The 16,124-nt window shown below is 42.7% G+C and overlaps 2 protein-coding genes across 5 annotated transcripts in view; one reads left to right on the top strand and one right to left on the bottom strand.

Moving 5' to 3' along the window:
- TMEM164 (transmembrane protein 164) overlaps nucleotides 1-5,851 on the bottom strand; it is a 31,693-nt gene extending 25,842 nt beyond the window's left edge. Inside the window, exons 1-2 of one of the 2 annotated variants that reach the window (XM_065846405.2) lie at nucleotides 5,761-5,851; nucleotides 4,530-5,112 (exon numbers count right to left, since the gene is read on the bottom strand). In XM_065846405.2, coding sequence (XP_065702477.1) covers nucleotides 4,530-4,898 — 369 coding nt within the window. In that variant the 5' untranslated portion in view covers nucleotides 4,899-5,112; nucleotides 5,761-5,851. Of the gene's footprint in view, nucleotides 1-4,529; nucleotides 5,113-5,394; nucleotides 5,664-5,760 lie in introns of those variants that run through there. The other variant, XM_065846404.2, reaches the window with a different exon arrangement.
- The window catches only part of ACSL4 (acyl-CoA synthetase long chain family member 4), a 52,798-nt gene continuing 42,448 nt past the window's right edge, over nucleotides 5,775-16,124 (top strand). For 2 of the 3 annotated variants that reach the window (XM_065846401.2, XM_065846400.2), the window contains exons 1-2: nucleotides 5,778-6,424; nucleotides 10,314-10,367. The gene's annotated coding sequence lies outside the window, so the exon portion shown is untranslated. Of the gene's footprint in view, nucleotides 6,425-10,313; nucleotides 10,368-16,124 lie in introns of all 3 variants that reach the window. The other variant, XM_065846397.2, reaches the window with a different exon arrangement.

Below are 16,124 nucleotides of genomic sequence, written 5' to 3'. Positions count from 1 at the left end.
GCATATATATATATATCCATAAGAAATTTTGCCTTCACTGCTCTGCATCTTGCCCAACAATCTTAATATATTAAGCAACAAACGTAACTACTGAAAACCATCTTTGATTTAGAATACTGCTACCCTTTAAAAATTGAATAAATAACTCATTAAACTTTTACTTCCAAGCTGCTGGTCGTGTAACCCAATACCATCACTGAGTGTTCATTTCTATAGAAAACTACTAGATTTCTGTAGGCAAAAGTTCTTCATGCTCACTCCCAAATAACAGGATCTGGATGTTCCTTTAATTCAAGGTTTTGAAGAGACAGAGTACAGAAAACCACACACAACTTAACTGGACTCTTCCAAATATTACAAAGCATTTAGAAGCAGTGTATGCAAATGAAATCCGGATTCACACTTTTCAATCACAGATGACCCCATATGAGATTTTTTTTCCAAGGTTTAACAAAAATTAGGAAGAAGAGGGGACAGAGATGGAGACACTTGCTTATTCATATGTTTGGATATATTACCAAACTATACAGAATTCAGTCAGGCCATGTTTATTATGTAAATTCCGAAAACAGCCCATTGTTTCCAAAAACACAGTAACCTCTTTTGCAGAGGACAGAAAGGATCCAAGTCTCTAAAGAAGCTCAAACTGGAAATGATGAACACAGGATTTAGTATTTACTGAACTGCAGATGCACTTTGCACTGTTTTTAGTTATGCAAACATCAGATCAAGATCACTGGATGAAACTGGACTCTCCTATACTTCTTTCCCTTGCCTTTTTTCCACCCATCACTTCCTCTTTAATTTACTTCTCTTTGCCTGAAAAGATGACTGTTTGAATATTCATCCAGCAATACAGGTATTTCCTACAAAAACACTGTCTTTATTTCAGATAAGTGTCCATCCTTCACTATCTTAAGGATGTCCTCAGTTCTAAAAAGAGAAGAGTGGTTCTGAGGTTGGGGCATTTTTTGTTTGGTTGGTTCGCTGGGGGTTTTTGGTGTTTTGTTTCGTTTTAATAAAGGTATTCAAATAATTTTCAATAAGACTACTCTTGATGTAAAGAAAGAGCTCAGTGTGAATTTGTTCATAGACTTCCTCCCAACTGTACCACACACTAACTAAATATTGTATGGTATAAAAACACACCCATCCCTATCAGACAGCTGTTAAAAAAAAAAAAAAACACTGAAGTTTCCATTTCACCTTTGGTTTCATACATATATATATATATATATATACACACACATTTTAAAAAATTGCAGTATGTATCCCTCAACGATGCTGCACTTACGTCACTAGTGAAGAAACAACATTGCCCTTCTTCCTCCAAAACCTGTGCAAGAAGCCAAACCTACTACTAGGGCTGGAAACGAGCAGAACATAATCCTACATAATTCAACTAGGTGGAGAATGGCAACCAATTCTCTGAATCTGATTAACCATGAGGACTGTTTGGGCAGTTAAATATGCCCATTTAATCGACACTTCATCCTTGCAATGACACAGCTGAACTACTTTTTCCCACTTTTGAAAAATATTCAATTTTAACACCGTTTGGCATGATAGGCAGGAATTAGACACCTGATCAAAACAGACTCATTTGTAGTACTCAGTATCCTTTATATTACGCAGTTTTGTCTGCCCAAATGTACCACAGAGACGTAATTCCCATTTTATTTTGTGATTTAACATCAGTCTTAGGTCTTTTAAAAGCAAGACTTCTGCTTTTATGCAGTGAAAATCTGAAGGATAATTTCCAGTTCCAAATATTTTTGGCTCAGAGCCCAGAGCCTTTGTTACTCTGAGGTGAAATACTCTGAGAGCAAAAGAAAACAGAACTTGAGTGAAAGAAGAGACCTTCACCAACAGCTCCACTTCCCTTTGAAGTGAGCTTGATTGTTGTAGCACATTTCATCTCTTCACCTCCTACTTTGTTCATCCTAATGTTTAGGCACAGCAGCAGGATTATGTACAAAACTTCACAGAAGTGAAAGATAAATTATATTTTCACATATTTCATCTTGCCAACCTGTTGCCCTCAGCAAATTCAGGCCAGAAAAACAATGCTCGCAAGACTCCAACTACTATGTGTTACTTTTCTGCTGATGGAGGTCATAGACTATCTTTGTATTTAACCTGTTTTCTCTGCTGAAAGCTGTTGGTTTTGCACCTATTTTCATCCTCTACATTAAGCCCAGGCCTATTTCTAATACATCTGTTTAAGGATGAAGAGGCATGACTTCTGAATTTTGCTGACACACCCATCTTCTCACTTTCACAAATGCTGGAACACCATTTCTAATGACTAATTAGCATAGGTTTATAAAAAAAGCTTCACAGTTGGTCTGAAAGAGATTAAGAACTGCCCAGGCCTGACTACAGATGCTAAGTCTCTGTCTTCCTGAAGGAAAGCGTTAATGAATGAGGTAAATAATACTAGTTCCCCCACTTATGTATAAAAATTAGCTTCTGCTGAATACATATCACAGCCTCATATTATAATACTATATCAAGACAACTAAATATTCAAATAATAATGATAACATAACGTCACCTTCTTCCCATAGAATTAATAGGAAAATTTTCCAGTAAGCATTGAGTATTGCCAAGAAATGGAACGTGGCTGTATTATTTTAATTATTTATAGAGCTCTTGCACGCCTTCTACTTTTCTCTTCTTTACCAATACTGACTAATTGATTGCACAACAATTATTACCACTTCATGGAAAGCAAGTGTCCTATGGTATAAAATACTGAGCTAACATTTCATCACTTCTTAGGAATTTATATAACCTAGTAATTAAGTTCAGGAACTGTAACTTAGTTGCTGAATATTGCTAGAAGAGCTTGTTTTTCTCCTCTTGAAATAACACCCATCTCCCTCAAACTTCTGGTACAACCAGAAAAGAGGTTTCATTCGTGTCAGGAAATGCTCTCCAGGAGTAGAACTGTAATAACAACTGGCTTGATCTGACCCAGCCCAGATCACTCAGCATTCTGCAAAGGGAGACTAAGGACGGCACCGCTCTGATTCTCCTCTGTTACTGACCTTAGACAGATGATGTTATCATGGCAGCTCTTCTGAAAGCCTTTTTGACATTCAATTCCTGAGCTCAAATTTGTAAGCTGCCCAGTGGTGAGCATACAATATTAGCAAAATTAAACAAAATAATAATAATTTTATACATTTCCCACACTCCTCACCAAACTCAGCAAAACTGACAGTTAAGTACATTAATGGGAATATCGATGGATACATCCTGTAAGCTTTAGATAGCACTGTTCAGGAATGTTTCCATTATTTTGGAAGGTACACAAATTGCACATTCTCGTGCACCAACAACCAAGCCCCAAGTCACTGTGGTGGTGTTCGCTCCCCACCAACACCACCTGACCTCTTCCCATAACCGCGCTCAAGCAATAACCACCAGCGCCGGTCCTGACAGTCCGGCTCAAAGTGGATTCAGGGGAGACAGGTAACAACGCACCAGCCTCTCAAGGTTACCCCTCGAGGCTGAGAGATTCCTTGCTGCAACAGATCCTCGTTAAGTGACTGAGAGCACGCTAAATTTCGAAATTTAAGTGATATGAAGGATTGGTTGTGCATATATAATCCTTTAGATGTAAATGGCTGACCAAGACTGAGACTAAGTCTGGCTTCAGCCACACCGGGACTCCTCTCTGAGAAGGAGTTTAGAAAACAAGGGGGTCCTTTCTGAACCTCATGACTCAGCAGGAGGGTCTCCCTGACAGTTTTGTCTGACTCTATCCTCTACACAGTCAATAATCAAGTGTACTTTGCCATCGATTCTTGTTAGACCATTGTCACATTTCTCATTGAAATTTGCTACCTCACTGCTTTATATCAATAAAGTTTATTGGTGCTTCTTTTTCCAAGTGAAGCACATCCCTCTCACTTCAACAGCGACCATCATTAAAGCACGTATTTTATCCACAGGTATTAAGCCAGAGCAGTTTGTTCACCCCACGTGTGAGACATGGGTAACACCTGCTTCCTTACTATTCCCTTTCTAAAACTAGAAAAGTAAAACAACACTGTCTGCACAAAATAAGGAGAAATTTGCTTCTTCAAAACCTTCACAAAATACATTCACACTCCTAAGAGTCACTTGATTGAGAAAATTGAACGTAAGTTACACAGCCACTTTACCAATGATCTTGTTTTCACCAAATTGGGTGCAGATTTTACCACTGCTGACAACGGAAACAGCATTTTCTATTCCTCAAACAAGGATCAGGTGAAAGCATTGCTGAGACAGCCTTATCTTTTTGCATTTTCAACTAGAGATTTGGACATTAGCCATAGCTACAATTTCAGGTTTTTATTTGACTAGGTGTTTTTTAATATATTTCAATTCAGATGATGAAAAACTAAGTTTTAAAATGTTTACACCAAGTTTGGGCATTTGTACTTTTGCTACGCGCTTTTGGTCCACAAACCAACTATGAGAAAAAATACTGCTTTGCAAGTATAAAACTACAGCAAAACTTCCTGGTGACTTACTTGCATCATGGTGACCACATGGCAGGGGTTCAGGAGATAAATGACAGTCCTGGTGGCAAACTTGAACCCCACCTCCAGCCCAAAGACGAGACAGAGCACCACCAGCAGCACATTCTTGGCCAAGCTCTCCTGCTTAGTCTGAGGCTGCTGCAGCAGATAAGTCTCCAGCTCCCTAACATGCAGCTGCCGGAGCTTCCACAGGGACACGAGGATCTCCACAATGCCCACGCTGAGGAAGACCAAACTCTCCAGAAAGCGCTGCTGCCCGGAGAGAAAGGCCGCACACTCCGGCCCGCCGTTGCCAGCAAAGCTGGGGTCCACACCCCCGTACATCCAGTCCAGGAGATTATGGAGGCTGTACCGAGACATGGCGGGACGGTGCCTCTTCTCCTCCCTGTCACTGTCCAGGAACGGCTAGCAGCACGGTGGACTCAAAGCCAAAATGCTGTCGGGCTGACCAAACATGAAATGCAAGGACGGCCTCCCTGTGGTCCCCTTCCTTCCCGAGGTTCAGGTGAAGTAATCAGCTCAGCTCGGGGCAAGGCTGATTTTTGACTTTTCCTTGCGATGCACAAGCAGCAGCCTGCGAGAAGGGAGGAGCCACGGATGAATGGAGCCCGTGAGAGAGACGAAAGCCCCTCGCTTCAGGACCCGTCCTCCTCCCCGCCCGGCACTATCCGCCCACCCCCGCCAGCACTCGCCGCTCTTCCCTTCCCGGCTCCCGCAGGGCTGCCCTTCTCAGCAGGACACCCCCGCGACCGGCCCCCTGTCACCGCTCCGCCCGGCCCCGGCCCCGCCCGCCCGCCGCTGCCGCCGTCCCCTCAGCAGCCCCGCCCGCGCCCACCCCACGCGGCGGGCCCGGTACCTCGGTCGGTGGGGGCGGGTGTCCGCTCCGTTAGCGAGCGCGGCACGGGGGGGCGGGGGCAGGCCCAGCGCCCCCGGCCACGGGGCCGGCCTTGGCGAGGGAGGGGAAGGAGGAAGCAGCGCTCCCCTCAGCGGCGGCGCCGGCACGGCTGGGAGGACGAGCCCGGGCGCACGGGCCGCTCCCCGCTGCCGCCGCGCCTCTCCCGGCCCCTTCCCAGCGCCGTAGCATCACCCCACCGACGTGCCTGACTCACACCGAAAAATGGACGAGCCCCCCGGGTTGGCTGCGCCCGGCCGCCCGCTCCTCCCCCCGCCCCGCCTGCTCCCGCCTCCCGCGGCTGCCTTCGTTCTCCGCCGCCTCCCTTGCCTTCCGTGGCTGCTTCTTGCTCGGCGGGCTGTGCTTAGCGTCCTCCTGCTTCCTCCTGCCTGTTGCCTCTCCCCTCACCCGGCTGCTCCCCTTCCTCCTCCCCCCCGCAGCCAGCCTCACGCTGCGTGTTCCCGCCCGCCGGCTCCCCCTGTGCCGCCTCCAGAGCGGGAGCAAAGGGCCGGCAATGGTTCCCGCCGCGCTCCAGCGGTCCGCGCCCGTATCCGCGGTGCTCATCGCCGACGGGCTTCAAGCGGCGCTAACTTGAGAAAGTAGTTTCTCAAGCGCCATCGCAGCAGGTGTTCGTTGGCCGCGAAACAGCGGTGGCCGGCGCCTTTACGGCGCCAAACTTGAGCGGGGCCTTGAGCTCAGCCCCGGTCCGGACGCGCGGTCAGCGCAGGTCCCGTGTGTGTGCCCGCAGAGCTGATTTACCAACGTGTCCATGGAGGAGCGATGGGTGCGGGGCTGCGAGGCGGGAAAGAAGCCCCTGGCCGGTCACCGCCGCCTCAGCGCGACCGTCGGGCAGGTGTGAGGAGGAGGCGAGCGCTGGGGAGGGCCCGGCTCGGCTGTGGGGCGGCGGGGAGCCCCCACTGCCAGCCTCCTGACTGCATTTCCCCTCAGCGGTCCCCCGGCGGAGCGCACCCTGCGGCCGAAGGTGCGATGTCAGGTAAGGACGGCGGCGGGGCTGGGAGCGGGGAGGGCTGGGCCGAGCCCAAGCATCAGGCTACAGGCTCGGGAAACAGTGGCTGGAAAGCTGCCCAGTGGAAAAGGACCTGGGGCTGTTGGTCAAATGACCCAGTGTGTGCCCAGGTGGCCGAAAAGGCCACCAGCATCCTGGCTTGTATCAGCGCTGGTGTGACCAGCAGGCCCAGGACAGTGACCGTCACCTGCACTGGGGAGGCCAAACCTCTAATCTTGGGGGCAGTTTTGGGCCCCTGGTGACAAGAAAAACCTTGAGTTGCTGGAGCAAATTCAGAGAAGAGAACGGAGCTGGGGAAGAGGCTGGAGCACAAGTGTGATGGGGAAAGGAGGCTGAGGGGAGACCTGCTCGCTCTCTACAGGTACCTGAACGAAGGTTGTAGTGAGGAGGGGATCCATCTCTTCTCCTAAGTAACGAGTGATAAGACAAGAGGAAATGGTCTCAGGATGTGTCAGAGGAGGTTTACATTGGATATTTGGAAAAATTTCTTCCTGGGAAAGGTTGTCTGGCATTGGAACAGGCTGCCCAGGGCAGCGGTGGAGTCACCATCCCTGGAGGGCTTGGACAGACACGTAGTTGTGGTGCTTAGGAACATGGTTTAGGAGGAAGCTGATTAACATGACAGTGATAATTCTAGAGGTAGTTGTAACCTGGAACACTTTGCTGATCTGTTTGATCCTACTTTGGGTCATGGTGATGGATGAGGCGATCTCTTGTTTTTATACCAACATAGTTGTTATAAAGCTGGACATCCTGGTACGATTGTTTATTTCTTTGCAACAGCACAGTATCGTTAATTCATGTTCAGTTTGTCATCCACTACAAATCCACAAGATCTGTTTCTCTGATCTTGATCTGCTGGGTGGCCTAGGCACAGTTCCTTCATTTTCTGTTTCAGTTTTTTCAGCTTCTTTGAAAAACACTCTGAAATCTCTGAATAAGAATTTAGTATTATTGACTGAATGCTAAGCCATTGCTCTTTTCTGTTTGTTAACCATTTCTTCTCATCCTTTCACTACGTAATTTAGGCTCTTACTAAGATCCATTGTAAACATGTATATCCCCCATATCAATAGAAATGGTTCTCTAAAAGCACTAAATTCCTGTGACTAAAATGTTTGCACAAGAGCCTGAGGTTTGTTCTTGTATCTAACATGGGATTTATTTTTCTGACTGTGGCTTCTTGAAGTATAAAAATGGTGAAATCTAATGTTAATCCATGAAGAAATGCTGGCATCCTGCGTGTGCCAGTCCTTAACACCCAGAGCAACCTCATGTGGGGCTCCTACTCATGGATCAGCTGCCTGGGAGCTCTGTGCTAGCTCTGGCCTGGACCCCAGCCCTCGGCCAAGCTCTGTCCTCAGCTCTGTCCTTTGCTGTTCCCAGACTGGTCTTGGACCTGACTTGTCACCCCTCATTTCTCTAATGGTCACTGGACTCTCAACAGAACCTGTCACCATCCCTAACCCTGTTCTGCTCACCTGGCTTGTTGGCAAAGTTGCTGCCCCTACCTGTGGCTCCGGGATTGCCAGCCCTGGGGGAGCAGCCACGCTCTCGCTGCTCCCTGCCAACCTATGGAATTCAAAGTCACCTTATACAGCACGGATCCCTCTGTAAAATAAAACTCTGCATCCAGTCTCTCCTTAATGTATCATTTGCAACTTCCTTCTTAAGTAAGCCTGGAAGTAAAGGCAAGGCCTGGTGTCGTGTATGTGAAAGATATGACCAGTAAACATCAGAAGTTGAACTTCAAAGCAGAGGGACTAAAAGAACTTAAATCTTATTAAAAAAACGCTTAAACATGTGCTTAGCTTAAGGCTGTCCTCAAATCCTTTGAATTTAAGCACATAAATTGAGACCTTTCCGCAACATCAAGATGTACTTCAGAAATGTGATTCTAGACATCAGGATGCAGTTAACACCCGTAGATTTAATAGAAATTGTTTGTCCTTGTTGTATAGGAGTTTTTTGGTTTTTTTTTTCTTTTTAAAGCAACAAAGTAATATTTTAATTTTTGAAATGTTTCTGGCGATTAACAACATTCACAGGTATAACTAAAGACGTCAGCAGAGCTACTTTAACAGTGAAGCTGTAATTTATCGTACACTTCTATGCACAAAGTAATAAAACAGTTTCTAATGAGTAGGAGTTTATTAGTCTTGCTGGCAGAAAACGAGATTGCTTGAAGTGACAGGGTGAATGATTAATCTTGCATTTATAACTCATAATGTATTATGCAAAAGCAGATGACCATAGCTTTAGGAAAAAAAAAATCCACTCTATTGTGGGTACTAATGTAAATAAATGTAAATAAATACATAGACTGAGAGGAAGTGTCTTCTTGATAATGGTTGGAAATGGGTGCAACTGTCAGATCTCTGAGCACGTTCCCCATGCTGTCCTCTCACACCAGTCTCGGTTTGGAGCTGTTACAGCCCTCTGCAGCATAGGGAAAAGGGACTTTATTCCTGTCACTTGAAAGAAACCTGAAGCACAAGGCAATTGTGTCCTGTCTAATTTCACATAGTCTGTGGCAGTCAGGACTGAAACAGAAAACCTTCCCAACTGGGCATATCTGTGACTCCTCCATTTCATCCTCTCGTTCATTCCATCCTCTTCTCCGTTTCCTTTTTTCTACTCCCAGCTTTACTGGGCATTTCTTGGTCAGCCCTGAGTGACACAGTCTTGCAAGATTGATTGTGCATTGGAGACATCAGTTTGCTTTGTTCCCTCAGATTGCAAATTAGCATTCTTGTAGTTTTATGGGCTTTGGTCTAGATAGCAAGAAGTGAGCCTTGTGTGAATTCCTACTCATACGGACATAGGAACTAGGAAGGAAATTAGAATTGCCTGCCTAAGACAAGAAGGAAAGCAGGCCTCTGGCTTGAAGGGAGAAGCAGGAATAGGGACAAGTTTTGCAAATAGTTGGGATTAGGTGGCCAGTTAACGTACTGCTGTTTATTTACAATTTTTTTCTTAATAAAAGTATGTGACCATTATGTGCAGGATCTTTGGCCTGATGATCTTTGGAGATGCAAATGGAGTTAGCAACAAATTTTATCACTCTTGTAGGTTTAAAACAGGAACTGGGTTGAGGCTCCTTGTGTCATTTCTTGTCTGAAGAACAACACTGGACGTGGCATTGCAGTCCAAAGTGTGCTTTGAGCAGCCAGAACGACACTTGGAATTGCCCAGGGCAACGCTTGCAGACTATGGGCATGAATATATTCAGGTCATGTGCACAGAAAGCAACAACATTTCTACTGCTTAGACTTGTAAACCAGAGGGCTTCTTTCTGTACAAAATGGAAACCAGAGTCTCTGGCTTTCTGCTAACATCCTGCCTCTTTCCACTTTTCACCCGGCCTCTTGCTGCATTCCTTGTAGCACAGGAATTAAGTAAAATGTACTTCACAGATTAGGAAAATTGCTCCCATACCCTGGCTAAATCTTCAGAAGTGTGCACATGTATATGCTTCCTCTCTCCTTCTCTCATTTTCAATGTGTTTTTTGTTGTTAGGTTGGCTGCAATACCCCAGGCTACTAAGTCCTGAAATATTCTTATAGTCTTAAGAAAATTCTCTTTATATCCACCTTCCAGAAAGTAATCAAAACCAGGATCACTTGTGAAAGCAGTGGGGCTGCAAGCAATGCTATACTGACTACAGTAAATGCTCATTACTTACTTTGTTTTATTGAGCATGAACATGGGAAATAGACTGTGATAATTAAGTGGCGGTCAAACACTCTACTACTTATACATTTCTCGTAATTAAGCTGTGGATGGGTATACATCAATGCCGCTAGCATACAATACACTTTTAGATCTAATATAAATGTCACTTACCTCGCTGTAGGTATCAGAAGAAAAGATGATGTGAGGAAGTCCTTTCTCCGAACAGCTGACTATGGTAAGTGCTGGATTTTTGTGTTGTTTTCCTGAACGCGAACATGGGAAATAGACTGATCAGTTTTGATTTCTATTTTTAAACAGTTTTCTTGTACTTCACTGACAGAGCAAGAGAATATTAAGTGTACTCTTCAAAACTATTTAGTTTAAAAAGAAAAATCTTACCTTCATTGTTAGTTTTGATAGATGCAGCATGCTTAAGTTGAACATGAGTGAGCAGAAATACCAGTTCAGTAATAGGTGTCTTTTCTCTTCCGTTTTTTGTAAATAACTTAAGGTAATGTTCAGAATAACTGTTGGTGGTTCATTCTCAAATTTTGGCAAAAAAGTAAGTACTCTTTCTCCTAGGACACAAGAAGACGCCTCCCAACAAATCAGTAATGTTGTGTCTTTGTCCTTGTGTGCTTATATCAGCAAGTGAAAAAACCAAGAGCCCGTGGTAATATTGTCATTAATCCCTAGAGTAAATATTCTCTCTCCCCCCCAATTCATGTTGAATTATCTACAGTTCATATTTTGAAAACTACATTTGCAACCAGAAGTGCCTATAGGGCAACCAGCTGGAAAAGTTAAATCTGGTAAGTCACTCAGTACAGGGAGGCTTTTTTATTGTTATTTTGCTCTTTGCTTTTGCTTGGTTGGTTTTTCTTGCTGCAAGTCTAGAAACACAGAGATTCTTCCATCAGTTATTCTGACTTCCTTCTGTTTATTCAGTTGCTCACATGTATTTTTTATGAATTTAAAGAAAGGCTTGTGGTAGTGTAATTGCTGATTTCCTCTTGAGGAGGTTTCTTGAGAGAAAGATGAAAGGCTCTTGCATTTATCACATCTCTCCTTGTCAGCTAATTCAGCTAGAACTTATGCTAGACAATACCGGAAAAAAGTAAATGTCAACTTGAAACATTCAAAATAGAAGCTTAAAAAGCATATCACATTTGCATGGGTTTTAATCTGATGGACTGAAAATAATTATATAAAGCAGCAACAGAAACTTGTTAGATGACAACTGTGTGAACCAGCTTTTCATTGAATCACATTTCTGCCATGGTTGCAATATTTGAGTTTTTTCCCTTATATAAAAAGCTGCAATGTTAATAGACACAAAAACAGTTGGATAGAAAAGCAGGGAGAAATTTATCATGAATGTGTGAGGTTTGCTTTGAGATAAAGAAAATAATAGTTAAGAGGTCATTTGCATATTAATTACCCATGCTGAAGCTAAAAGGTCAAACAGAACAGTAAGTAACTAATACAGGTTGAGGATGCATCTGAGAAATGGTGATATATGTTCATGTGTTAAATGAGTAAAGGCATTCTCTGGAGTTGTTTGGAGCTTGGGGAAAATATTTTTGTTAAAATGAGTGTGAAAAAAATGGATCTGCTATAAAACATATAATGTGTTTTTAAGATATTATGTGTTCTTCTTAAACTTGAAGTATCTTGAGAACTAACGGAAGGACAACTGCTCTTCTCACACATCAGTAAATGAACATTTTATGCCTTACAGTGCTCAATGACATTCACTCCCTTTTGTGTTTGCATCCTGTATTGTTTAGCCATTTTTTAGTTTTCAGGGCATTTGCTTTATGTTTAACGTGCTTCATGTTTAGCACCATAATATTGCGAAATATAATAACAGGCATTTCACAAAGAACCACCTGAACTCTTCCTCTTGGAAGCTCAGCCTTAACAGCACTTTTTTCATTATTGCCTTCCAAGTCAAAATATTATAATAATATAATGCACGCTTATAGATGTTTATACCCACAACAATTCAATAAATTTCCTAACAATGCTTAGCTAGTCTTTTAGTGAACCAGGTCCAAATGGAAGGTGATCTCTCAAACATCTATAGGTAGACTACAATATACTTTTCCTGCTGATGTCTCAGAAAAATAAGTCAATGAATGAAATAATGGATTATTTGATTGCCATATTAGTTTTACAAGAATTATCAGCCCACTTCATGTTCGTGAGAGTTGATTTTAGCAATGACTGGTATACGTAGGAGGTGTGTGATTCTATAAATCTACATAGATGTGCAGGGAGAAGAATCTGTGCTTTCTATTTTTGTTCTATTTTGCTGTAGTTTATTTGGCACATTGACATCTATGAAGACTTACTGAAAACCCTTCTAGCTAAGACTGAGTTCAGTCTTAAAAACAGAAATCTAACTTCTGATTATGAAACACGCTGTCATTACCTCTGAATCTCAGCCTGATTCTCAACACTCGTGTCTTCTCTACATTTCTGTGTGGAATTTGCCTTTATTATTAATAGCACAGCCACATTTGGTATTCAAAATCAGGGAACCGCTACGTTTAACATAATGTAAACCAAATGTAATTCCAGTCTCAGAAGCAAAATGAAAGGTAGGAAGGAGAACAATAGCATGGCGTGATCTCTGGTTAATTAAGTTGTATTGACGCGTGGAAACAACTTTACAACCTACAAAGTCATAAAACTTTACAACTCACGAGGTTATAAAGCAGATACATTTATTTTGATGTTGGGTACAAGGGGGATTGTTCCACCATTCATGTGCAACTTCTAACAATATGAGGTGTGTTTAAATACAGTTACATATTCATAATGACCCCAGGAACACCTATACATATTCATAACCTTTCCCGCTTCTTATTCAAATGAGTCCCAGGTAACCATTTCCATAGTCTCCTCCTTGACCCCTCCCCACGCAGTGCCATCTGCTGGTCTTGAGGAGGGGTCTTTGGGGGTCTGTGGATGAAGGCTCCTTCAGCTTCCTCACAGTGAACTTTTTACCTTTGGCTCATTATGTTGAATTGACTGGAACCCAAGTTGCCAAGTCGATTGAAACCAGATTGGTTTCCCCCCTTTTGCTGTAAATCTTCCTTATCTCATCTTCTCAAGTTTACAGCTTGGTGCCTTAAGTTTACATCTAGGTGCTGTAAAACTTCTTATCGTGGCATTCGATGAGGTTCTGGTTTTTTCTTAACATAATTGGTTCTTTGTTATTGAAAGGTTTATTTCACCATTTTGTTAAAAAGACTATGGAATAATGAGCCCTCTAGTGGTTGTTCACTCTCTTAAATTCTCATTATAATGCTGTACTAATTAATAAACAAAAAAACCCCCTTTCTTTTTCAGTAAAAGCACAATTTTTGCAGTTTTATTTCTTGACAATGTTGTTATCACTACTTTTCTACGCATAGGAAATGAAATAGTAAGAATTAGACCAGTTTTGTTCTAATAATACATGACACACACATACCAAGAATACACGCCTGTTCCTGCAAAAGGCAAGAACACAGGGCATTTGGTCACGGAGGGCTTGGCACGGGCCCAGCCACATCAAGCAGTTTTTAATACTTCATACACTGATAGAACAAGTGTTGGAAGAAGATGTCAGTGTTTGCAGAAAGGAAGGCAGGAATTGTGTTTTCTCCTGTTAGAGCTGAAAGAGGGAAACAGGCTTCATGGTTTTCTGAGATGGGTAGGAAGGAACCCGCTCTAAACCACAGCCGTCACCGGACTGAAATGTAGTGACAAATAACTTGAATTAAGTTTTCTTGAAATGTGTAAGGATTGCATATTTTTGAAAGGAGATGATGTGTAAATATAAGAGGTTTTTTTTGTTTGAAGGAAACAAGAAAATGCATATGTTATGCAAATTTAAAATTTCTGCTTATGTTCTTATCTCAGTATTCAGATGAAACCCGTAGTCAATGGCTCCTTTATTCATATTACATCAGTGGATGCTTGCCAATAGCTTTCATCAGTAGAACAGGCAAAAGAGTATTTGTTTTTCAGATATGTGATTTCCAGGTAGCTCAGCCCGTTTTAGTCTCTTTCATAAGTCTAGAAATATTTACTGCAGAAGTCTCAGGACTCATGGCTTATGTTCACACAAGCATTTTAACAGCTTGGCTGATGGTGCACATCGTGCTTCAGAGCTACTTGGGGTTTGTTTTCTCCTCTAAATGACTGCTGAGAAGATTTTATCCCAAATCCCAACGTTGACGCAATCTTTTCCTGCCCAGCCAGGGACACGGGACTATGAACTCAACACAGTGTTTTACCCAGCACATCACATTGGACTCACCAACAGATTTTTCTGTTGAAAAACTCTGACTAATGGTGAAAAGAGAGAAAAGCTTCTTTGAGACTTGCTTTTTCTGCTTGGAAATGTTGTGAGCAAGTGGGTTCACGCAAAGGATCTAATTAAACCTGCCGTGGGTAGAGGGGTGACTTTGGAAAAGGGCTTCAGGTCTTTCAGTGACATTAGGGGAGAAACACCAAGCACTGAGGCATTGTCAGCAACTAAATACCTGCTGCAAACACGTACTGTTAGAAACATGATTTTTTTCCTGTTCAAAAGATCTTGCAGATGTTTTCCAAGTGACCATGTCGTCTTCTTAGTTAGCGTTTGTCAATATTTTAGTCATCTTAACATCTTTTCCCAAAAAGTTTTAATAATAGTCGTAGAGACCATAGGGGGCACTAGTGATCAAACTGAGAGAATTGTTCTATCTATGTAATGAAGACGACGTAGATCTCAACAGATTATGTTTTACAAGTCTGCTTTATTTTCTTCAATTTAAGTCTGCCTCTGCCCAAAGACAGTTTTTAATTTTAATATATTGCACCTACCCGGAACAATTCCCATGAAGAATTTAAAGAGCTTTCCGAAGCGGCACAAGTCTAGTATTCCTCTTCTTCATTAGGTATCTTGGTATTTCAGTAACAGGTGGGTGGAAAAGTTCTGAGAAGGACAAACATTTTATTTCATAGTGGGCTACTTATCTAATAACTGCAGAACGCCTGCTGGGAAGCCTTATATAGCTGATGTGAACATTTCTGAGCTGAGGCCACTTCTATGCTCTGTGACTAAGGAAAGCCCACACATCATCTGCTTTTCTTTCAAAAATAAAAACAGGGGAAAAAGCCTCAGCCAAGCAGGTGAGTGCAGTTTAGTATGATGAACACTTAGCCAAAACTTTGTGTTATCTGTAAGGAAAAAGACAGCTCTTACGCATTCATTCACGTACTTTATAAAACAGTTTAAATGTCACCAGTAGTTGGTTTTTTAAGACTATTTATTTTGTAGAGATTGACCTATACTGGCTTGTAAACATGCAGATAGTACACATGCAAACTAATGTCCCAGAGCAGACGTGTGCAGCCTTCTCGAATGAGGCACCTACCTGTTTGAGTTTGCATGAAGACACCAGGAGTGTACACCATGAACATGCCTCTGCTTCAAGACATGTTTTCCTCCATTCCTGTATGTGTCTAAATCTTCCCCTTAGAGGATTTTTAATGAGAGAAATTAGGCTGGACGTCTGCACGCCGCAACAGAACCTTTTGTCACCAAACTGTGACATCTTTAAGTGAGGGGAAAAAACCAAACAGCACAGCAGGCGGCAGCACAGGTCCTGCTGATTTCAGCCTGGTTTGCGCCCATGAGAAAATGAAGTCAGGTTTCCAGTCTTGTAGTGGCTGCTGCTATTAAAGAGATGCCCTTTCCTTTCTTGAAAGTAGGTGATTTTTAGCAAAGAAATCCAAATTACCTGGATTTTTCACTGCCATACTAGAGAGGCAGAGTGGTTTGGGGGAAGATCATTGACAAAATTCAGTAAAGGACGCAAGCAGCACAACTCAATAGTGATATGGGATAGAGCTTGCATAGATACAAGTTGTGTCAATAGAATGTCAAAATAAAGAGTAAATCTAACTCTTGATAATCCTGCTCGAGTGCTACTACACAGACACCTAAATA

Source organism: Patagioenas fasciata, chromosome 11 (genome assembly GCF_037038585.1).
Source record: "Patagioenas fasciata isolate bPatFas1 chromosome 11, bPatFas1.hap1, whole genome shotgun sequence".
NCBI lineage: Eukaryota > Metazoa > Chordata > Aves > Columbiformes > Columbidae > Patagioenas > Patagioenas fasciata.
The sequence above is the reverse complement of the archived record's forward strand: the minus strand, read 5'-3'. Positions and strand labels throughout refer to the sequence as shown.